At 42.2% G+C, this 25,668-nt stretch overlaps 1 protein-coding gene across 2 annotated transcripts in view; it reads right to left on the bottom strand.

The window, feature by feature from the left end:
- Positions 1-23,132, bottom strand: part of jmjd1cb (jumonji domain containing 1Cb) — a 96,668-nt gene extending 73,536 nt beyond the window's left edge. For both annotated transcript variants that reach the window (XM_036548817.1, XM_036548809.1), the window contains exon 1: positions 22,793-23,132. In XM_036548817.1, coding sequence (XP_036404710.1) covers positions 22,793-22,948 — 156 coding nt within the window. In that variant the 5' untranslated portion in view covers positions 22,949-23,132. The remainder of the gene's footprint in view (positions 1-22,792) is intronic.
- Positions 23,133-25,668: the final 2,536 nt, after the last annotated feature.

Here is a 25,668-nt window from a genome sequence, read left to right as displayed (position 1 = left end):
AAACTGAGCAGAGAGGGGAACGGCGGAGGATTATTTCTGCCTTCGGACGAGAATTCCCAGCGCCGGTGCATAGAAACCTCTAGAAAAACAACTCGCCCGCTGGCGGAGGAGAACCAGCTTTAAAAAGGCGCTGGCTGCAGGCTGGAAGCTCCTGTGAACCGTTAACCAACTGATCAACTTGGTTAACCTGAAGGAGTCAGGGCATGTGGAGCTTTAAAAAACTACTAGTTCACAGACTGCTTTAATTGCCAACATGAATCCTGAGCTCTTCCCACCGCAGTGAAGCTCCCCCATTTTGTGGCGGAAAAGGAGATCAATTTTCTTACAACGTGCGAACAAAAGCAAGCCTGTGTTTCAGTTAGGCGTAAGGCACATGCTCCCAGGACCTTTGGTGCATTCGGTTAGTGTTCCTTTAAGGCCACGGCACATTTTTCAGGAGGCTTCCAGTGTTTGGCTTTCAAGCGGGGCCGAAAGACTGATGATCACCTTGACAAGCGCGGCTCGTTGTGGAACAGGCTGGTACAAGTGGAAGGAGCGCCCCTCCGCCACGCCCTGCCCCCCGGCTGGCTCAGCCAGTCTGCCTCGGTACCGTAAACATGAACACACTCCTCCCACTGAAAGCCCCACTGGCTTCAACAGCCCCCCCCCCCAACCCCAAAGGCCCACTGGCTTCATCAACACACCACCCCCACACCAAAACTCCACTGGCTTCCACCCTCCCCAAGTGCTGGGTGGGGGATGGGGGGGGGGGATTCTGACACTTCCTTAACGAAACCTGAACTCAGGCCGGCAGCGTGTGCAGGCAGTTGCCGGGGCTGTTGCTCAGGTAGTGTTAATTACACTCACGTGAAGCTCGAGCCTCCGCACAAACTATCCTCTTTCACCGCAGGAAAGAAAATATCAATAGGCCCTGCTTCCCAGAACTGAGCGGCTGAACGGGGCGTGCTATGAGTCTGTGTGGCGGACGAGGTGGCGGCCGCGGCCATCGTTTCCGAGAGGTAGCTGCGGAGCCGTTCCGATTTGCACGCCGGCGAAGTCCCGGGCGAGACGGCAGTCACGTCCCTCTTCTCACTCGTCTGCGAGACAATAGCGTTCATTAATAAGAAATAAACCGCACTGTCATTTTTCCCCCATCCCTTACCGATCGCCTGGCACTTGAAGTAACCCGCCAAATTGAATTGAGAGGGCCCTGGCTCCCCGTGCTCAGTGCCCATTAGCTTCAGATTTCGTGTCAGCGGAGGATGCTGAGCAGACGGGCCGCGGCGCATGGCGGGGGTTACAGGATTCCGGGCCGCCCACCAACACCGGCGAACAGCCTTTTTCCATTGGACATGGGGAGGAGGCGCAGCTGCGAACACCTCTCTCTCTCCTCCTACACACACTCTCCCCCCCGCCCCTGCGCTTCGGCAGCGGCCTACACTCTACACCAGGCTGCCTCAGTCTGGGAGGTTGTCATCTACCCAGACTCCCTTCTGAGAAACAAATATACTGGCCAGCCGAAGCAGGGCAGTTTATCCCACATACAGTTAATGATGCCTGATTTCGAGGCAAGAGCCCGGGGGGGAGAATGAGCGTGTGTGTGCGTGTGTGTGTGTGTGTCAGGGGTGGTGGTAATCCACTGAACTGAGCAGTATCTCAAAGTGCTCACTTAAAGCTCGCTCTTCACATTTGTTTTGCATTTAAAAGACATCTTTACTCAAACAGGCCAGTGCGATTCTGGAACGCATTTGTTTCAAATCAAAACGTGGGCGAAAATGCCTCATTTGGTTGGAAGGGCAGAGGCTTTTTCCACATTAAATCACTGAACAGCCCGAATCCATCGGTACGTATAAATTTCACTTTACACAATGAACAGACAGAGAGGGGCCCCAAAACCGTTCACGTAAACTCACAACCGACACTTGCAAACAATCGTGCATTCCGAAAACCCCCTCGTCAGCGTGTACCTAAACGCAGCTAGGGTGATACTACCGAAAGGCGGCACAACTCTAACACGCATGGCTGAAACCGAACATGTTTACTGAACAATTTCAGTAGTTTTCAATACAGTAAGCACTACAGTATCTGCAAATCCTAAATGCATGAACTTAGGACCCGCGGGAGGCCCCTGCACCTGGGCCCTGTGAATAAGTGCCTCTATTGCACAAGGCCTGCTTGCTTGTGTAACCCTTGGCTGTGTCAGAGCTCTGCTGCACAGTCATCTCCCATTTTCGAGCTTTCCAACTGCAAGATTTTCAAGTCCTTGCACAATTTCAACAAAAGACAGGAAAAAAAAAAAACTGGTGTACAAAAATATCTCTCTGAGGAGGTAGCGTTCCCGTTCGAGCACAGTAACACCCTGCGTACAAACACGACTTCCTCTCCACTGTGTGTATTATCCACGGTATCCTACTGTTATTTTCTGAACATCTGGAGACAGACTGCGGTGCACTATAAGGGCGTGAAGAGTGCGATTTAATGAACAGATTTAATGAGCTTGAATAGAAATGTTTAATTCAATGCAATATCGCCAAACATCACATTCTTCAGTCACACCGCTCGCGTTCAGTACTCTGTGCTCTAGCTGTTTGTCAGGTCCGGCTGATTTCTGAACACGGTAGTCAAGCAGAGTTCGCATCCAAACAGATCCTACTGCCTATGATCAATAATTCAGAGTGCTATGAGAGACAAGGTCATATTTCAGTATGGCTGACTGCTGCACGGCGCACCGGCTCGCAGTGCTGTGCAGCCAGCACAATGAGAGGCGCAAGCCGGAAAGTACAGGCTGTATTAGGGCCTGCTTTATGCCGGTTCAAGGGTACTCGAGACAGCTCTCACTGCTGGGCGAGCGGAGGAGGGGGATGTGTGAACTTTTTAGGTTTTCCAGAGAGACACAGTAGAGCTGGTGAGGGCCAGATGAAGACGTCACGTATGGAGACAGTGGGAAATATCAGACACGCCGCAGATGAAGGCTGCTCCTTACTTTTACTATAACAGGAATCTACACTCATTGTTTTTTTGTAACTAACAACACAAGCTTTCTGAAATGCTTTCACAGGTTTTGTAGCCTGCTCCAGGTTTACCATCACACAAAGCCCAGAATGCATTGCGCCGCCTCTTCTTCTCTCTGTAGACTGCAGCAAATTAAATTTGCAAATCGTTACACTGGAATGAAGTGGGATGGGATACACTTGGTTATAACCAAAATACTAAGAAATACCATTTGATTAAAGAACAAAATGAACAGGACAGCCATCTTGACATGCTTTGAAGGCTGATATGGAGATGAATAAAAATCACTTTTGTAACAGATGGTACTAAATCTAGTACACATTCTTTGCTCTTGCATTAGAGGGGGAATGTCACACGCTGATGTCAAAGTGTGGAGAAAAAAAAAATAGTGGAAGGAAGCGGAGATTACACCACAGCAAAACCAGTTCCTCCTTCCTTCTATATATGTAGACCTACAAAAGCATAAGGAAAATTATTCATTATAGATATTCAGCAAAGTGACCCTTTAACACTCGTATGGGGTGTAAAAACGAGCACACATATTTTTGAAAACCCTTGTAAGCTTTTGATTTAAATTTGTCCCCACTGCTCTGTTTATCTGACCAGAGTGCGAGCGTATCTGATTGTACTCTGCGGTCACCTTCCTCATAGACTGAAATACTGATCTGAGTAACGTTTCACACCGTGGCCCTTCACACGTCCTTACGAATCTGAAAAGTTTGATGCAGCTTAGCCAAATCTGAATGGCAAGGCTCCCAGTCCCCATTCTGATTATGAGGTACATCATAATTTGTATCCATACCCAACCGGGTTAACAAAAAAAGGAAATAAATCACACATGCACTACTACGTAATGATTCTGACGTCATTCTGGATAATTCTGACGTGAATTGGCCTCAGTTATTTTGTGTGTGGATGTGATCGTGTGTGTAAATATTCACATTTTTACAGTGGTACATGTACAAATAAGTATAAAGGATCAAAAAATAATTCTCAGTGTATTTTAACTTCCATACAATTGAGTACATACCAAAAGAAAAGGGGAAAAATGCACTAGTAAGCAGCATTTATTTCCTACACAGGAAGAAGAATGTGCTACAAAAATAATTTGTGAAAGAATACAGATTTTTTTCTATCACACTTATGTAGCTCATTTGCACGAATTGGCAACAGCTTTCTCTCAGTTTTCTTTTAGTTTTTGCTCCGTGTACACGTTTGTGTACAGATGGGCAATTTAAAAAAAAAAAAAGCAAAACAAAAATAACCACTTTGGCATATTGTTTTGCCAAAAAAGGAGGTGAAACAGTAGTCTTTTTCCCATATATTTTTTAATAATGCCTGCAAAACAAACTGAAAAACACAGGTACAGCAACAGAGGTATTCAAGTGCACCACAGATTCATACCCCTCTCAGGTACATATTCACACAGACTGAACAGGGAAGTGTTTAAAAGCAGAAAAACAGCCATTTTCTCAATGTATACCTTGATACACTAAAACCAGACTGCAATCTGGTTGTCTGCAACCTGCAATCCAAGCACCATATATCTGTCGCACCATGAGTTACTGTCTCACTTCTCCACCCTTCTCCTGCACAGTTCCAAGGAACACAGGCCTAACAATGAGCCCATGTGGCATTTAGCTTCATCTCTTCATCGTGATTGCAAGACGGACCGCTAACAATCGCTAACTGAAGAAAACTTAACAATGAATTAATTTATCCGACCTCAGCAGCTTTCACTGACGTAAACAGGATCCTGTCAGGACTATTTAAACTGGTAATCTGAGACACTTCAAGTCTATAAATGACGATTTTCAAAGCAGACCTTATCTGACACAGCGAAAAGCGGGTCAGCCGCATTCCTGTGTAATCGACTACTGAAGCTGCCCTGTAGATGCTTTCCTTAAGTCGACCGGGAGCACAAGCAAATCTAGTGCCACTGACAAACATCCAGTTTTTATTCTTCAGGAATAATTATCTGTGCAGCGCTATGTTCATCTCCTATATCCTGCTGTTCCACACCAAGGGGGGAAAAAATAATAAGGAGCAAGACGGTTTTCAGAGAAGCACAGGAGATCTCTTGTCGCCATCTGTCCAAAAGCAGATCTAAATAGCGCAAGCATTTAAGCGAGCATTAGTGCCACATGTGCTTTCCCCATAGGAGATTTATGCACTGCCCCCTCCGTTGCTGCTTTCCAAACGCCACACACACGGTCGCAGGGATATGGCGGACACCGCGGCCCCCGCGTATCAGGGACACAAACGCATCGACATCCAAACAAAACAGCCACTGAAAGGGGATCCAATATCCAGGTGTGAAACCGACTGTTGGCTAGCGTGAGGTTTTCATATTATTATTATTTCACAGTACGGAGCCCGAAACAAATTCTGCAAATCGCAGTGCCCACAACAATGTAGGGCTTGCAGCAGTGGAATTTTTAATCATTGCATTTTGTAATGTCTGAATATTCTTCTGATATTACTCTGAAATATGATTATATAGAACATACCACTTAACTGCATTCAGAGGTGCTATTGGTTGTAATAATAATGCATGTAGTAGTTATTATGTAAGCTATATAATAAGCTACACAAACGCCTCGTATTGTGGTACATGCAGGAAGAATACAGTTCTACTGAATTGCAGACCTCCAATGCGTGTCAGTTGTTGCCTGTTCTTTGTTGCTGATTCGCAATTGAAGTGAATGCTTCATTTCTATACTGCTGGCAGGTCAGTGAGATGTGAGTAAGGGAAGCGTTTCATTAACATGACTATGCGTGCTAGGCTAACGCCGCATTGTCTTGCAAAATAAGCTGAACTGATGTTACAGCGAGGTCAGAAAAAAGCATGTCATCTGTGGCGGTTTTATTCTTTCTCTTTAACCAGTGTGTCTCGGTCTCCTATTATCTGGAATTTTAGAACAAAAATGACGACAAAACTAAAAACATACAGCACTGACCTTTAACGCATTGGTTTGTTTTAAATATCAGTCTTTGACCTTATGGGGAAAAAAACAGCACTACATTTTACACTTGTTCACCTGCTTTTTGAGCCCTGTAGTTTCTATTATACTAGGATTCCATCAGGACTATGGCCAATGCCCATGCCTCTTTATCAACGGCTTTAACGAAATCATGGAATCACGGGGAGAACTCCTGCAGTACTGCAACCTTTCAGAAAAGCTGCACTGGATTTGGGAATTTCAAAGCAGATTTGGCATTTGAAATTTCTAAAATGTATTCAATTCGTTTCATGCAGTGTACCAGCATAGCTGAATTGTTTTAACCTCACAGTGGGTGGAATTCAGGATGCAAGTAGGACACATTCACCAGTCATTCACTCTGTTGGAAAAAAAAAAAATCTAACTGCAATTACTTTCAAGGGAGGAAAATTTCACAATGCAGAGCGATGCACACACTCTCACAGCCCCTGAACAAGAGGGGTGTATGTCAGCAGTGGTCACAGATCCAAGGCAGACCTCACTAACATGTAACTGAATGCTTTTTACCAGTCCTTCTGAGATGAGCTCATTGATCCTCCATTTTTACTTTCTGATAGCGGTGAGAACAGTAAAAATTGTAGCGGATGAAATGTAGCGACTGATGAATTTGTTTGAGCAAGCACTCCAGACCCGCTGCGAATGGTCTTGAAAGGCATGGCTCTGTACGAGGTAAAGCCTCCCAGAACTGAGACACCTGCCTTTCCTGCACACTGCGGCGGAACAATAGGCTACCGTCATGAATGCAATTTTTATTCTGTACACTCTCCTTTTATTCTCACTGCGCTGTCGGTACAACATCAACCTGGGCTCAGGGAAGGGAAAGAAGAAGAAGGAAAAAAAAACCACTGCTGCCTTTAAAACATTAGAGATTACAGAAGGAGGCAAAAACAATATAACGGCATGAAAAACGCAGCGTGAGGCGGATTCCTCTTCCTCTCCCCTTTCTTCGCCGCCGCTGCCAAGCAGACATTTAATCACCTCCCGCAGCCCCGGCTGCACAGCGTAACCCTGGGCAAAGGCCGGCCTGCGAGCGAGGCGGGCCCAGCAGGCAGCAGCCTAGGCAGGCTCATCCGCAGGGACCCGCCGGCGCTCACTAATGGAGGCCAGTCCATCCTCAGAAAATGGCACCCAAGGAGCACTCTGCAGCCCAGCCACAAAAACACCGAGAGATTCTGGCTTGAAAGAAAGGAAAAAAAACTCCCTGTCATATCTTAAATCAGGCGCAATTACCGCGTTTATGAGTTTTGTGAAACTGATCAGTCCCCGCGATAGGTCTTAAATGAATTCATGTCGCCAATTAACGCCGGCGTGACACGGTGTTTCCCGGCTTTACCTGAAGGAGAAAGCGGCGCGTATTACCGTCACCTTTCTGCTCAAATGTCACCCAGGCTGTCCGTTGATTTAAAGATCTCATTGGCTTTATTAAGAAATAAGAATTATTCCCATGATCAGCTACGTATCTCATTGAATTATGCCTGCTCATGTCTTTATTCTGAGCAGTGTTAACATGACTTTGCCTCCACTACTGCTGTCACTACTAGGCATAGTCAGGCTGATGTTTTTAACAGCTACATAATTCTTCCATTGTTCCCCACACATCTCGGCCTGCAAGTTCTGCAGAGAGCTGCTGCTAAGGCAGAATGCCGGAGGTCAAAGGGAGGAGCTCTCAGACAAGCACTAATAACTCTCACTCACTAGCCTGACAAACCAGGTGAATCCCAGAACAGGAAATTTGACTTTGTGCGTACTACACACCCCTAAGAACAATTTCACCTCATTTGAGAACCAGCACCTGAGACATGATAGAACAAAAGACCTTTCCGTTTACTACTGATTTACTACTGGTGTGATGTAACGCTTTTTTCTAGAAAGAAACATTTATACTATGCTCTACAACTACCCTTGAGTTTGGAGGAATGATCACTCCGTGGTTTAAGTGTTAAATACAGCTAAATATGTTCATGCAGCCTGATCATTTGACATTTGAGAGCTCAGAGCGCTTTATCACTCCCTCGCTAGTGCAAAACCTCAGCCATGCCAGCGATTTACGCTCCAAAACAACAAGCGTGATTACTGAGGAAGCCAAGACTTTCCTGTTCATGTGAGGTCTCGGACAGATCTGAAACCAGCCAGGGCAAGTCTTATTTAGGGAAAAGGGCTCAGACTACAACTCAACATACTTCTCCACTGTAGGTTTGCAAAGAGAGACTGAAATAAAGACATTTATGACTGTTGCATTGATGTAAATACTTAAAAAAAGTTATTTTATATATTATATTATACAGATAGAGGAGTTAAAAAAAAGAGAATCAAATCGCCTTGCATTACAGTCAATAAATGACATAGTTTGTCATTTCTTTAGTCACTGACAGAGTACAGCCTGGAGTCATTATTACCAGACATCACAGTATCTGAAAATACTGATACACATAAATATGATTTTCTTCTTGAAAATTCTGCCTTACAAATTAAAATATTTTAATTGTTCAGAGTAAAGAGTGAACTGCTGTGAAATGATGTATGGTCTGTGACAAAAAAAAAAAAAAAAGTTGAGCTAGTGACAGAGAGCTTTTCTTTTATTTTTCTTGTTTATAGCTGTGCGTGACAGCAGCTTCCCTTCCAATTGAGTTACTGCTGAGGTGACAGAGCATCTGCGGGAGGTAGTGATCAATGAAGAGGAGGATACTCTAATGCGGTGGCAAAACAAAGCCATTCCCTTCCCTTTGATGGCACAAACTTGCCAGAAGTTACCTGTGCGTCAGTGCCAGAACCACGTCGTCGGAAACGGCATCTAGCACGGCAGAAAATATCGCCATCCATTTACGATCACCAATTAAATCGGACATTCTATTGTTTCTCACCAAAAAGCATAGCTGGCTAAACTTAAATGAGCAGTGTGTGTCGTGGTTCAGCGATCTAATATGATAAATTGATTGTTTTGAATTTGCTGCCATTGTTTATTAAGCATATAATTCAAAAGCAACTCAAACCTGAAACGCGCTCATTGTTTACATGTATTTTCCCAAATAAACACGTTGTTGAGCTCCAAAGTGTTGACAGCCAGTTAAAAGGTTCTATAACTTTTGCTGTCAAATCAATGCTTGTAAAGTGACAAAGTGTTATTAGTGAATAACAATAATACTAATTTAATGAAAGTGCTGCTTTAATACAAAGGCTGATAAAATCCAGATTCCACACTAAAGCAGCATTTGTAAAAGGGATACACATTATACTTCAAGAGAATACACTTGCCATAGAAAGCCAATGATATCACGTGCCAGCCAAACCCCCAGATAACACTGTGTACATTTGGCCAATATGATGTGACGACTTGGAAACTGACCCAACCCTTTCAACAAGTGAAAAAAATCTCCAAGCAACGTATTTTTTTCACACTACCTGGCACACCATATACTGGAAAGCATGTGGTAACTTGTCAGTTATCATTATCGAATAATTTAGCCAACATTTCTATCAATGGAAGCCAAGCCAATGCAGGCAATAACAACATTGTTCTATGCACTTAAGTCCTTGAAAGTCCAGCAAACACATTAGCACAGCAGAGCTAAAACCTATGTTTGAATTTACAGACGCAAACCGATGAATGAGAGACAATTATGACCAATGACAAATTCCACCCTCGGTAATAAAGGGCAGCAATTAAGCCTAATGCTGAAGAGTGGGCTAACTCTAAAACATGTTCTGACCAATACACAATGTTGAATATAGCATCACACGCGTTAAGCCAGTTAATAAAGAGAATTTACATTTTTGCTGCTAGAAAAAAAAGAACATATCCAGTATCTAACCCAAGAATTAGGCCTAATATCTGTTTGCAATTTCAAGCTGTCACTATAAACTTTCTCCATTGCTCTCAGATGTGTTACACAATAAAACAGGAGAACAGCCAGCCAAGCAATTTCAAAATGTCTAAAATACATACATATTTCAATGCCAAAGCATAAAACACAGCACACGGCATTTCATTCTTTTAATGGAACACAGGCTTCTAACCAAAGGCAGGGCCAAATTACACCAAAAACAAACAACTGTGCTGAGAATGGAAACTTCATTTCCATGTTCTGAAACAAACGAAAACCGATCGAGTCCCATAAATATGGCATTTCCTCACAAAAATCCCCACCTTCTGCCTCTCCACCACTCATCTATGAAATAATCTGAAATACGCTTGCTACATTCCATTTTGTACGCACAGCCTAATTACAGGTAAGTGTGCTTATAAAACATACCCTTGAAAAAGGAGTAGGTATTAATTTGATAATGCGTAGCAGGTGATTAACTTTAATACAGACCATTGCTTGTTAGGGCAACGGCTGAGACGCTGTGCATTACCAAGACAGAGCAACCTTTCACCGCCCAGCAGAAATAACATAACAGGTCTTAAGGCACTGGACAAGATAGCTGAGCTGCAACCACCTTTCACCCGTAGCACTATTCCCCCGGCTGTCAATATCGCAACCTGCTGTTGTTGTCTTTCCGTTGACATGGACTGGTCTACAATGTTTAGCTTTTCTAGCGCTAAGCAGCAACAAACAGCAGTCCAGGACAATGCCACATTAATATTAGCGAGCAACATTCCATGGCACCGTGTTCAAAGCCACAGTGCGGTGGTTACATTAGCAAGACCTGGAGCTGGATATTCACCACAAATGCACAGAGAAAGTAGCCAAAAAGGAAAAACCGATGATTAACGCAGGGGTAGAGACATGACTCAGGTTCAACTCAGTTGTGAAGCGAAGTACATACACCTTTGCGTTACACAACCCTGTTCAGTCCTAGTCTTTCAATCTTTCGCACTCTTACATTTTAAAACGCTTCATTAGATACTTGTGGACCTAAATGAAACAGAACCCTGGGCAGAACGCAGAATGAGCAAAGGTCTCCGGCACGGACCACGAAAAACCTGAGCAGTAAAGGGTGCGGGGGGGATGGGGGTGGGGGTGGAGGTGGGGGTGGGGGCAGATCATACTCAAACCATGTAGGTGAGGAAGGGAAAATATTTAACACACCAGGAGCTCCACTGACCCGACCTGGGACCCTGAGTCACATTTCAGCGGGAGAATTACGGGAAAACATCCTTCATGTAGTCAGGAGGGCTAAATAAAGAGGTGGGAAGAGTGCAGAAGAAGAGGGGGCCCCTACGAGCTCTGGCCGGGCAGTGACCGTAGAGCTAGCTCTCCTCGCACCCCCGGAATGCAGCAGACCCACATTATCAATCCCACGCACCTAAACTACAGGCAAAAAATCCAAACACAATATGTGATAGCTTTTACTTAGCGGTTCCGCGCAGCGAGTCCCCCCCCCCCCTTAAAGAAGGCATGCACCGCGGACCCTCTCCGCGTGCTCCTCACAAAGACGGCGGCCTCCGGAGCCCGGCCCTGCGCGCAGAAACCAAGCGGGCCCTAATTTGTAGAGAAACGGTAACGGCGCTGATCAGAAGGCCGCGCTCCACAATGCCGCGTTTCTGGACTCGGGCCGGCTGCACAACGGGCCTTTTGAGCGCGTCGCCCACACTCGGCTGAAACCGCACTCTGACGAACTCTGACCAGGCCCCCGCTTTCGGGCCCCGGGGGAGCGGCCAGCGGAGGACTGGGTATTGCAAAAGCAAACAGAATTCCAGATGAGCCGCTCGAACAGGATGTCAGGCCGAGCCCACAGAAAATCCCCATTCCCACCGCTGGAACAGAAATAGCAAAGGATATACATTTTTACATTCATTAAAAAAAACAGAAACAGAAAACATCTTCGCCAATGAATTGCCATACAGAACAGAAGAATGTACAAGCGGTTTTTTTCGTCCCCCGCCACAAGACACTGATTCTACCCCTGGTGTAAAATAAACACAAATAAATACAGGTCTGCGATTATGCAACGTAAATGTTCAGACAGGGCTGAAAAAATGCAGGGTTGAGTAAGACCCTGGAGCCTACATCAATTTTCTATTTTTTTTAATGCCTTTTGTTCCGGTAGTCCCCGTGGAATGTTACGGTTTCTGACTGTATCAGCACAGATTCTACCCGACGTTAAGGTTTTAAACCTGCGTTTATTTCACAGCTTCATTTTTATCAAAACGGTGTTTCGGTGGTGAAAGGCCATTCAGGAGCAATCTAATTTATTTGCCTCAGTCATTTTCATCTTTTCTATCATCGGTCTAGACGCACAGCTAATGACTTGTTTGGTAGGATGAACATGAACACGGAATACTGTCTGTTCAGTCAAACCAGGTAACACTGAGAATAGCCTCCCCTCCATGTTGCAACCTTCTGTATGTGTAACAGACATAAAACCAAAAGTTGCCAGAGGGTCTACTGCAACCAGAGCTCATTCAACCCTTCATTCATGCATGTTATTCATGCCTGTATTCTCTCGGTTATAACCACGGGGTGAAACACGTGAAAATGCAACCCGGTTTACCACACAAACAAGTGCAAATTCACTTTAGATGACCATGTACAGTAGGTGCAACCCCCACAATGGCATATTAATCTCTTTAATTAGCTTCACAGAGTTTTCTTAATCTCGTACAGCACAGTATTTCAGCACATACAAAAAATATCTCAACAGCTGCTCTCCTGCAAAGATTTCACCACTCATTCCTTGTTCAGCATCTGAGGCCTACATTAAAACTGAGCTGAAATTCCAAAAAAAAAATTGCATAATTTTAATTTTCAGGAAGGCAAACATCATTAATGAGAACATAAGGTCTGCAACTTAATCATAATTTCAGTCCTGATGGCCTGATTAAGCTTTCCCATTTCTCTCTTCAGTGGTTATTTGCCATAACAGCCCATCCTCACTATCACATCATTTTTCCACTTATTTCCTTCCATTGCCTTGATGTAAATGGGAGCTAAAACAATTACTGGCTTTTTGCAGAAATTTCATTTCCAACAACTTTACAGCAGTTTTATAACATGTAACCTAGTAGGCAAGGTAAGAAAATGTGTGTGTTCGTTTGATACGAATGAAGCTGTGAAAATACTGAAATGTTTACAAAACGCTGATGACGCTGTCATACGGACCAACCAGATTAGCAGATCACACAGCTCCAAACACAGAAATACCTCCTGTTTTTTCATAGTGTTTGCATGCAAGCTATGGCAACTGGTCTGGTTCTGTCAAGTTTGCATCATGATTAAAAAATATACTTGTTTGTTTCTGCCAATTAGCCAATCACTAAAATGATGTCTTATTTCAACACTGCAGCACACAGCATGTTTACTGCAGTGATTTGGAATGATGGCTTTCCCCTGGTGCACTGTGGAAGGACTTGCACCATAATTTCTCCAGCATTCGCTGCTAGAGTCATTGGAGGTAGCTAAGTGGGGCAATGCCAGCAATTAATGCCCAGAAAAACCCTACTATTACTCATTAAAATGTAGGCTCTTTCAAGCAATTAAAAGGGCAAAATAATTTTCCACAATTAAATTCAGCTTTAAGAACACAAGGCTTTAAGAAAGAACAATGCAGGAGAGGCAGAAATGTATGCAAAGAAAAAACGTTTCGTCTCCTATGAAACAATGGAGTCTATTTAATTCCTTATCAGACAGCATTTCTATTTGTTTGCTTCATGCCTGACACGGAGGAGACCCCACTGCCAGCCACCACCTGCAGGAAAGAAAATTGCAGCTGTGAGAATCGAAATGTAACCAGCGAGTTCCCCTGCAAACACAATGGACGAGCCCCTTCCTGCAGACTCGCTGGTGAGCACGGGAATACGGAGCTCACGCTGTTGCACTCCCAGCTCCCAGTGGTGGGCAGCCATGTCTGCTCCTTCCCATTAAGCTGGCCTTCGGGGACCTTCATTCATACAAAAATCGACAATATCCCGCGCCGCGACCTCAAAGCGTCAACGGCGGGTGCTTCCAAACGCCACGTCATATCGAAGTCCGTTCGGATATTTTGTTTCCTTTGCGCTCGATGATTTCACCGAATGTAAACGATTGTTTTAATTTTGCTTGGGCAGAGCTCAAGAAGGAGCGGCCTTATTCCGTGTGCCATTTGTCTGAATGAAACAATACCAACTCGTAATTATATACATGCTGTTATCGCCACTACACTGTACTGGAAGTTGAATAAATACAGTAACAAACCAAACAAAGGGTGCGATAAATAAAATTTAAAAATACTAATTTTAATAAGCACAGGCGTCTAACGGTCTCAGCCCCTGGTCTCAGTCCAAAAGCACTGAACACGAATACTCAATATCAAATCCAATCAAAACAAAAGAAGCTTTATTCGCAACCCAAATAAATATTACACTTGCCAAAGCACGGTAACATTGCACGAAATAAGGCTGACCTAAAACCCTAGTCCTACAACAAAAAAAAACTTAGCACAATTAACAAAACAATTTTAAAAATATGAGCGTTAAAAGAGAGGGGGTTGGAAGAGAAATGCATCTGGTTTGTATGCAGGGTACATGTGCTTCAGTCTGTCTCAGCCCATGGCAGCTACGAGCACAGTCTGTTGCTATTTCTGTCAACTCTTTTTAAGTAATGCCTTTCTATAACACTAAATACATCTGTAAATATCCTTGATGAAGATGACAGGAGTGCAGCAGGAGGACTGAAATGAATAAATTTGGCGAGGGAGACCACCAAGACATGCAAACTACTTCGCCCCTATGTGTCAAGGGAGCCGACGACATTTACTCGCTCAGAACAAGGCCTGCCTTCATGATATATCTCCTTGAAATGTGCGAAATTCAACAGCATACTGTAACACTACACTGCACCATGCTACTCTCTGACGCAGCAGAAACAGTCACTTATCTCGAATTTTACTATTAGTAGGTTAAGATGTAAGGAATCTAGGCCTGTGTTGTGTTGTCCCCCTTTTGACACACTGTAATTAATTGCAGTTAGCTTGAGTAACTGCAGTCATTGCTTCTTTTAGACCAAGGAAGATAAAACAGGGCACAGCTGAGTGTGTTACTGAGGGCAGTACAGCTCTGAACAGCTTACAGCCTTTCACAATCTCTTTTATTCTGCCAGCGCTGAATGATGATATAAATGAGGTGTTTTGAAATCTGGACTAAATCCCACCCACAAATGCAAATTGTTATTGTAAATTTGTATTACAGTTAAACTAGCCTGCCAGCTAATTCAGTTCAGTGGGGAGGGTTCCTTCATCACTGACATTATTATTATTAACATCAAAATAAAAATTATTATTATTATGTTAATAATATCTTGATGTTCTTTCTAGCAGGAAAAAAAAAAACCAAACACACAAAAACATTAAATCACTTTGCATCCGTTATGTCCTCAGTCGAGACCAGAAGCATTTTATACCCCCATGGGAAGCTAGCCGGGCATTTTATTTAATGAAGGAACCTTTCCACCAAAGACATTTCCCAGAACCATAAATTGTAGCACATTGTCATGCAAACCCTGCTGAGCTGTTTTGAAATCATTTAAGCACAATGATATTTGCATGAGAATATCAGAATATGTTCCCTAATAACCATGTTTTTATACTGATAGCTCCCCCCCTGCTCTGAGATGATTAAGTGGTCTGCTCATTTGAATACGTCAATGATTTAATTTCTCGCATCTCGCTTCAGATATGCGATTCTCCGTCAACATAACAAGTAAAAAGATGTCTGGTCTGCAGATCATGCTGCGCCTTGGCAGAGCCTCAAACATCTGCGAAAGGTCAAGTTTCCACTGTATGGAACCAATCAATGGAGCCATAGAACACTCCCAGTACCACAAGAAGTTCTAAACAAAGAATACTGTTTCACATAATAAAGGAACCTTGCCCTAAATTTTAAAGAAAACTCATGTTACAGACCGACTGTCCCTCAGGCAGATAACCTCTGAGACACCACATGTTAGGAAACACCAGATTGATGGTGGGGACAAAAAGAAAAGGAAAAAAAGAGACAATTTCGACACGGAACCAAATCTGAATTAATGTTGCGTAATCTTCATTTACATTAATTATGCTGTAAATGCTTTTTTTTGTCTTTCCACAGGGAGTTTTTCATTTTTAAGTGAATGAAACCCTTGCAGATTTAGTGACAATCAAGAAAAATATCCATTATGCCTTAAAATTTTCTGAAATGACAGAACTATATTTAAGAGCATACGAACAGCATACAAACAGCATACAAAATCTAAACTCTTTGAAAATCTGTGCCAGCACCAAAAGAGTAGCCTATAAAAACAAAGACAATAGCGCTGATTCCAGACGATTGTCCAACTGACACCCGTTGGCCAGGAAGGAAAAAAAAAATCAAGCCAAATCAAAATCAGGAAATCACAGCAAACAAACGTTCCATGCATGGTTTCAGTGACGAGCTTACTTAAGCGAGAGGTGTCTCCCATATTTTCTAAAACAAGTCTGAGCTGCCACTCATTTTACGCACCTCCCGACGGGCTCCCCTTTCAAGGTGTGTCACCGCCACAATGCCTTCTCTGACTTGTGGGTGTTGCTTTCTTAGCCCGAGGCACAACAAACTAAATAAACGCGCCACCCAACTGTCTCTTTTAGATCCTGCCAAACTGCCTGAGAACCATGACAACAAGCTGAAAGACAAAACAACTCTCACACTCATTTGTTTTCCAGATGTGCTCTTCGCATGTCCCATTTCGGCTCCGCCACCGTCGTGAAAATGCATACAGCTAACAGCACTTGTGCAGGGCAGCCCAAAAAAAATACACCCCTGCGCTGCACATTTTATTCTACAAACACAAGCCGCATTGGGTGGAGAATATAGTACACACACTGACACACATCGTTTGTTGTTTCAGGACTGCTTATTCAGGAACTACAAATCGTTTTCAGAATGGTTTATGAGGCAACTAACGTGAATTATCTTTGATATTTCTTTTTTTTTTGTTTCCACTGTGTGAGTTTCATCTACACAAACAGGCCGTCTACCTTTATGAGGTAACAAGAGTTAACTTGTTTGGAGCCCAGTTTCTTTACGGGTGCATTCCTGCCGTCTCTTCAAGTCGATGCAAAGAAGCTGAAAATACCAACGCTACCACCTCCAAGAAAGCTGCTCGAATGTGCCTCCCCACGTCACTGACTAAACATTCTGAGTGGAGCCCTTGGAGTAGCAGTCCATTTATTTGATTTGGGAAAGTATGCACTGAAAATGAATATACAGTATAGTCTAAACGAAAGACATCTGGTTTTACTTAAGGCCATATTTAACAAAAGCATTGCAGAATCAGTACAAAGAGATAGGGTTGGAGGTCTGGACTGTCTCAGATGTCAATTCCACCTCCAGAACAGATGACTAATGTTGTTTGTGTTTTATAGCTGACCAAGCTGACCATTCACCGTCCTGGGCAAAATAAATAAATAAATAAAATAGAAATAAAAATCGCACACTACCAGCACAAGACACCACCACTAAATGTATCCACTCACTCAGACTGAAGAAAAGCCTGATCCCATCCACACAACATAAAATGGATCATGGGGAAAGTTTGACATTGGGGGACACTGAAGCAGAAGGGTACGAGCATGGTCATCAGGGTAAAATGGCCCTGTTGGGAATCAGTGGAATAACCCAATGGAACAATACTCCAACTGCACAGGTAATGAAGGAGACTGCTCCATGAGAAAATGTTTTATTTTATTCTACAACCATTTCATTTTGTCCAAGCTGTGCCCTGAAAATATTTCTTTATTGCAAAAATCAATTATGTAAAATATCAAGCAAACTGATGGCTGTGCTATAAATGAATGAAGACCCTGCGTGTGCGTGTTTGTGTGTATGTAAGTGTATGCGTGTATCTGCCTGCATGCTTAAACATGGTAGAAACATTACTCTTACACCAAATGGAGGGTTCTTAGAGCAAAAATTACATGCTCAATTTCAACCTCAGTAAAGAAACAAAAGAGAGGAAAAAAAGCAAAAAGGAATGATGACAAAGGCAACTACATTGTTGATGTAGCACTGAAAGTGTTAAGTGCCGGGCTGTTAAAACTCAGAGGAGCTGTCATTCACACCGCTATGCTGCTGTTGCTATGGGAGGCTGACCAGCCATTGGTGAAAGACCCACACTCTCGCCGCTGTCACTCACTTGCTCAGGGGTCTAGTAAACCCGCTTCTGACGAGAGATTCTGTTTCATTTTCAAAGATATCAATGACAAACAGAGTCAAGGACTTCAGGCTGTGCATTCTCTTGGATGCTGAGCACAATAAATCTCATTAAAACAAACCAAGACAGCTTCAATGTACAGCATAATTACGAAACAAACCGATGTGAAATTTAAAAAAAAAATAAATGCACTGAGGCAATTGTAATGAATCCCTGCGCATCTGTGAATTGACTCTCGCAGTCAGATTATAATGAACTGCACTTCACATTGACGCAGTCCAATATGAAATGAAAACCAGGCTTTAGAAGACAAACAATACCAATTTTATTCAATGTGAATGACTAATTTTACCTTGGGGAATTTTACCAGATACATAGAATAAAACAAAAAAGAAAACTTATCAGCTTATCAACCCACTTCAACAGTGCGATCTGGCGTAAGGGATTAATTCAAACATGGCACAACACTCCCCCAGCTCAGAAGAGTGTTTGAGCCAATGCCTGTTTATGCTCCAAAGCTGCGGGTCACTCCAGGTTAAGTGGGCCAAATTCTAAAAAGACCGGATGTCCATGTCTTGTTGCTGAAACACAAGTAAGAAAAGGACCCGCACACTGGCGCCATTGATGGCAAAACAAGGTCTTCACGAGATGATGCAAGAACATTCTCAGTAAATTTTGTCTGAGAGTAAAATGCTATTCATTCATCCGGTACTTCAAAATGAATTCAAGAATTTCAAGATACACTTTAGTATATGCCTATTCAAAAAAAGCATAAAAGCCCCTGGCTGCAAATCATACAATCAAGTATAAAAAATATGGCCTTTAATAATTACAGATGCATCTATCCACAATTTCAACTACCATTCCTTCACAGCAACAGAAACTACACATCACAGTATACCGGTAAAAATGGACCTTTCCATCTGTATAATCTGAGGTATTCACAGAAGATCATTTCCATGAATGCACCTTTTAAATCCACAGGCAGCCAACACAGGCTGCAGAAATATGACCACTGCAGAACACTGCGCATTCAACTCAGGAGGAGAAAAGAACAAACTATCCGCAGAAAAAATTCTCCCGGGACATATCCGCAGTCCCTCACAGGTTGACTTACTCATCAATGTCTGGTTTGCCTGGAAACCAAACGCAAAATACGTGACCTCTGTGTTAATTGAACACGAGTGTGGGGGGGAAAAAGAAGGCCGTGTTGCAGGCATCTAATGCAATCTTGAACTGAGCTAGATAACTAAAGCACAGCCAGATCTGACCTAATTGACTTCTTTTAAATGGGCTCTTCATTTCGGTTTCAAAACAGTGAAGCTGATGAAAGACATCCTCACTCTCAGACAGACAAAGCTGAGTCCATCTCGCCTGAGCCAGGGGTCCTTGAATCAACCCAGACTCTCGCCACCATGCTCAGCAGCACAGAATGTGCTAGCTCAGTCGGGGAAATGGGTTTGATTCAATTCAAAGGTTAACCAGCAAAGTTGAGAGAAACAAGTTTTTTTTTTTTCCCCTCAGTGATCTGACGGCGGATTAAGACGTTTATTTCTATAACTCTGATTTCTTCTTTCCCCTACATTGTGGTGTGTCCTTTAACTCTCTGGCACTGATGTAACAATCTATTGCTAGGGGAAATGACTGTCAAAGTGCTTTGCAAATTAGGTCAAGGTTTTCTGGCCAGTACGTAAGGCTAAGAATATGCAAGCATGTAAATACTAAACCTTTTCCACTTACAGCAATATTTTTCCCCTTCTTAGATTCATTTTATTTCTGTATATTGCAGGTTTAGACAAACTGCATCAAGAAATATTCACTTTATGATGCAAACCTGTAATAACAACAGACAGACAAAAATATTAACAGAAGGTCTCCTCAGGTACAGCCCATATGAGCTACACATATTTCACAGTTCTCTCCCTGCGTTCCCCCATAACAGTAAAAAATGTTCTTATACTGTAGAAAAGTGTACGCATTTTACTGCACCTATTAATCACAACTTGCCATCAAGTACTAAGACCAATCTCCATGTATCCCACAGCAATTCTAAGGGAAAATATTTTAGGGTCTTGAACATTGCTGCCATTATGTTATGGTGCAGTGGGGGAGGGGAGTTGAAATGACCATCCAAGTCTCATATTACATGCTGGGTTCTTAAGCCACAAATCACTTGTTCATTCGTAGCAGTTAAAAGGGATTTTTTAAACAGTTTCTGTACACAGTCAGAGTCCTAGCCATGGCTTTAAAAAAGTGTGTAAAAATAATTTTAAAAGTGATATCATCAGTGGAATGACTGAAGTTTTCCAGACTGGTCTTTTACATTCAGTTTAAAAACAATTATGTATATATATATAGATATATATATACGAGAGACGTAAACAATTACGTATGAATAAAGTAATTAACTCTGAAGGGACAATGTTTTAAAGGGACTGTTATATTCATTCAATTCAATAATTGTACCATACACGTTTTAAAACACAGCCTACTTGACGTGTTATATTTGAGGTCAATGTGGACATTAACTCATATTTCTCATACACTCATACACTATTATCAAGCGCAATTGATGTTTGGTTTGAAATGGTAATCGAAATGAACGTCGGCACGTTGTGGTCTGCATCACAAAAGTAGTCTGTATAAACATAATAAAACAAATCGCTAAATCGTTTCTGGATACAGTACAATCACGACACCTTAAACAGAGATATTTTATCAAACTCGTCGTTCTCCTTTTATCGTTTACCTAAATGCAATGATTTCTCCACACAAAGCATTATCAGTGCTACACGACGGCAGACGCCAGACCGAGAAACAGCCCAGCTATTCGCTGTGGAAAATTCTTCTCCAGCCCCATTTCTGCTGATTAGCACTGCTACAGTTGGTGACCTCAGGCCACGTCCCTGAAAACAAACTAACAGCATACTGTACACACTGACTGTAAAAATACAATGGGACAGTCTGCTCCATTCATCACAATCTAGATGAGTGGTGCAGTTTGACCGTGCGTAATGTATACAGGCGAAATGGCTTGACATGAAATCTCTATGTCCACTGCGATTGTGAATGTAATCATAGTGTATGTACAGGTATTTATCAAGACTCAGTTTTAACGTTACATATAATGAAGTAACCTCCAGTGAACACGCGGATCTTTCACATCCACAAAATTACAAATATTTATCTGTGTGCAATGTGGAAAAATAATACGTAGCGTCATAAACGTTTTCATTAATGTCTTAAAAGGCATGTAACAAACTACCACTAAATACGATGGTCTTCTGTGTGTACAGCTGCATGTGGGAAGCTATTATACCGGTACTGTAACATTAACTAACTGCAACATTAGCTAACATTGGCTAGATTTGGAACATTAAATATTTGACGCCGATTTAAAGAAATGGTCTAACGTAGTCGAGTGGCATGCGAGTAGCCTAATCAACCAATTGATTGCCATTAATTTACGCGTGAAATTGACGATTTACATTTACATTTACATTTATTTATTTAGCAGACGCTTTTATCCAAAGCGACTAACAAAAGTGCATACAGTAAGTACAGCGACAGCGACGATTAAAATGATATTTAAGTAACACTGGCAAGCCAACTGGGTGACAATTAGCCAGCGACCTATCTAACTGTTACCTCAACTCAAAACCAAGCTGTCTGGCGAGATAGATTTATTTTAAATAGGTAACACTAGCTAACCTAACGTCAACTAGACAGCAGTACTGCGGAACGAGCCTTACATACATATATCTTATATTAATACACAGCAAACGTCAAATTAAAATTACAGTTTGAATTTGCCAACGTTAGTCCACCTGACTGATATCTGCATAACATATGCGTGCTGAATGGTTAGCTTGCCACACAGCTACCAATGTGTAATCTAGTCCGCCGTGGGTTACAACGTGTACCGAAACATATCTGAATAGCTAAATCCCCAAACGCAGTCGTCAACATTGTTTTTTTTTTATCCATTTTCGACAAACCGTCAAATCAATCTTTCGTAGCGAAGGCCTTGCTATAGCAAACGCTATTTGTAACCTTCGCTAATAAACATTAACTTTGGCGTTAAACTAACGTCAGCTAACAAGCAACAAAAGTAGCTATCGTTACTGGGGGCTACATATCGAGCTATTGCTCTCGGCTAACCAGTCCCAACAGTTGTTCTTCACAGGCAGTTCGACAGTCGCTTAACGTTAACGATAACTAACTGACGTTAGTTAAGGCAAGCAACTAGCTATCGTTGGTGCTGTGACACAGTTAGGTAGCTAGCTAGCTAGTAACGCTGGCTTGCTGTGTGTCGAATAAGCAGCCTTACAACGGCGAGCTTTCAACATTTTTGTCAAGCAGAGAATCTCCGTGTGTGCTACTGAAAGCTCGGCAAAAACCGAACAACAATAACGCACAAAATAGCTTCAACTTTAAAAGTGTTGCCTTCTTGATTTAGCTAATTTGTTTTCTTTAAAAAGACGTGTAAACATAGAAGCGCGCACGGCTGCAAATCACAGGCTTCGCGAAAAGCTCGTTGCTATCTTGCCAGCTCGCTAGCTAGCTGTTTCAAATTTAATAAGCCCTGCTTAGCTGGCAAGGCTAGGCAGCGTTTTCTTACGTAAAATATTCACCCTGCAAAATTTTCTGCAGCGCGTCCATACAGTAACCGGTCGTCTTAAATACGGTGTGTAAAAAAAACCATTTCCTTACCGTCAGCTCTGGATTGTCATTGTCGCGGTGACTGACTGCACGGATGACCCCGGCTCGCCATCCCCATCGCCCGATCTCCCCGAGCTCCAGCAGCTCCTCTCCGCTGACACACAGGAACCGCTTCCCAACCAGCTCCGGCCGCGCTTCCACCGCCATGGCCTTTCACTAGAGAGTGAAAAAACCCTCAACAACTTAAGCACCAACGCCCTATCGATCGGACATTTACTACATGAAACGGCGTTTAAGAAGCACGGAAGGAAAGAAACAAAAAAATTAACAGTTATTTCGTCTTTTGCGTGTCGAGCACAACCCGGGGGATTTAAATTTCTTTCAGTCTCCACCCGCAGATAGTCACTTCTTCGCTCCGTGAAACTGAACACTGGGAGCAGATCACTGCCAGCGTACAACTCGTATCCCTCCGCCCCCGCTGAAGCACACAACCGTGCAAAACCGCAGCGAGCAGACTTCTCCGTCCGCCAGACACAGATTCATTCTCTGTGGGAGACTGCTTTTCCACTCTCACCAGACTGTTAAAAATAGTGCCCTGTCGTTATTGAAATACAGTGCATGTTGCTCAACAGAGAATAATAAGAAATCTGATCGCCACCCTAAGTTGAATGGTGACATATTATAAAACTATGGCCAATACATCTGCCATTGTATTTTACTTTATTTGTTTGGTTTACTCCTGTGTGATGATACAAATACTGAGTATTTCTATAAAAAAACATGTTGTGTGCTCTGTGTGTGATGAATTCCCCAGTTGGGGTTTTCATTTCATTGCCTCCACAGGCTTATTAATGCACCTCCACAGTTAGAGAATCAATTATGCTGTGTGTGCTATTGTGCTTCTTTCTTCACTAGTTTATTGCTGCCCCCTTAGGCTGACCTTATGGGGTGTGCTGTGATGAGGATAAAGGGTGGGCTGTTATATGTAAAACATGTCCACTGGAGGCAATCAGCCTTGTGTCACCTTTGGGTCAGGGCAGTAGATGGAGAAAGATATCCCGCTGCTGATGGAATCACAAATCATAGTGTTCCAGTGACGGTTGTTAAGACATGCCTGGCTGTAAAGGCGACGCCATCCTGCAAAGCAAGGAGAGGCGAGCGGAGATGTGCTTAACGCAAAGCAGTATCACTGAGTCTAATTTTCAGCCACTTGAACACCAATGATTGCAATCAGAACCAACAACAGTAACATCATGTTTGCGGTCACCAGTAATCACTGCAGTGTTTCGAAATTTGTTCCCGCATGAATTGCATCCTGACATTGTGCAGCCACAGAGATACATCAGAATTTGATATAAATATGGATATTTTTGTGCAGTGCATATCTGGGACTTTACATTTTCTTCTTGACGTAAGGACCAAAATGGCATCCAGCAACAATATTTTAATGTGAATCTTCTTAATGTAATATTTTTTAAAGCATCATTGTGGTGTTGTTTGTAATTTTTTTATACAATAGTATCAATAATGATTACACAAGTGAATATATATGGCATCGGTTACACTGGAGGATAATAGTGCATCAGTGGAGATACACTCTTGAATGGGATTTTATTAGTTAATACAACCATTATCAGACATCTGCTTAAGTGTGTATTATTTGGTTATTAAATAATGTATGATTTAAAAGCAGATTATCACACCTTGAACATTATAATGATAATAATTAAATTAATCTTCACACTTGCCATACAATGGGAAGAACAGAATAAGGCAGTCGACTTTGAACAATGAATATTCCCTTTTATCTTGCGGTTACTGCGTTCAGCAGAGAGAGCAACCAAAAAAAAAAAAAAAATGCTGATGAGGACAAGTGTCATACTGTGTGTTACAAGGTGGACTAAACAATGGTTTATGCTTTCTTAGTGTTTAATTCACCTTCTGTTTTTAATCTTTTATTTTTTTTACAATTCCTCATTCTAATATATTGTGATAGAGTTACCATTGCTGTGCATTGTGCTCACTCTCCGCCAGTGAGGCCAGAGAACCAGAAGGGAATTTCCCTCAGCTGCAGACATGTTCATGAATAACAACAAGATTAGCGGGTCCACAATTCACAGACGTCATCTGTTGCCAAGCGCATTCCACCACATGTGGAAAATGTCTCTGCTCTGCTGAGCGGCACACTATACCAATGTATTTCTAACAGTCCAAGAGCTTAACTGTGCCTCCCTTTTATCTGTCTACTGAATGGGTAGCGAGATAGGTTATATCACATGAAGAAGATTTTTCTAAGATTATATGCATAAAGCATAACAAGGTGCACTTCGCATTTAAACAGTGTATTATTTACAATTAATGCTGAATACATTCACTATTTAGATCTGAGGATCATTTAGTTGAAAATAACAATGCAAATTGCTGCATATTTACTTTTCCCATAAATGCAGCATTTTATTCATTGCTTTTTGGCAGGTGCCTTTCCAGAGGCATTCTCTCACCAATCATTTTCATCTGACAATATGGACAATATTATATATATAATACATAAAATTATATTTTTGTGGCAATTCTCCTTGAATATCTTTCTAACATCTGAGTTGGAAATATTGTTAATTTACAAATTATTGTTAATTCAAACCCATAAACCCATGTAATCCAACTACCATTGCTACAACTAATACTATTACTACAAGTAATACTACTACTTCTTCAGTACCACTTCTACCAATAAAAATCAGATTTTTCTTCCTCATTATAATACAGTTAAATATTTGCAATTTAAAAACAAACATTAAATGAATTAGATTCTTTATTGATTATATTGGATTAATACCTTAGTTTGTAATAGTAATATTTTGTCTTTAGGTATACACCAGGTGTAAAATATTGAATAACCTGTTATTTGGTAATTAGTGAGCACATAG

This window comes from Megalops cyprinoides, chromosome 1, assembly GCF_013368585.1.
Source record: "Megalops cyprinoides isolate fMegCyp1 chromosome 1, fMegCyp1.pri, whole genome shotgun sequence".
NCBI classification, from domain to species: domain Eukaryota; kingdom Metazoa; phylum Chordata; class Actinopteri; order Elopiformes; family Megalopidae; genus Megalops; species Megalops cyprinoides.
The sequence above is the reverse complement of the archived record's forward strand: the minus strand, read 5'-3'. Positions and strand labels throughout refer to the sequence as shown.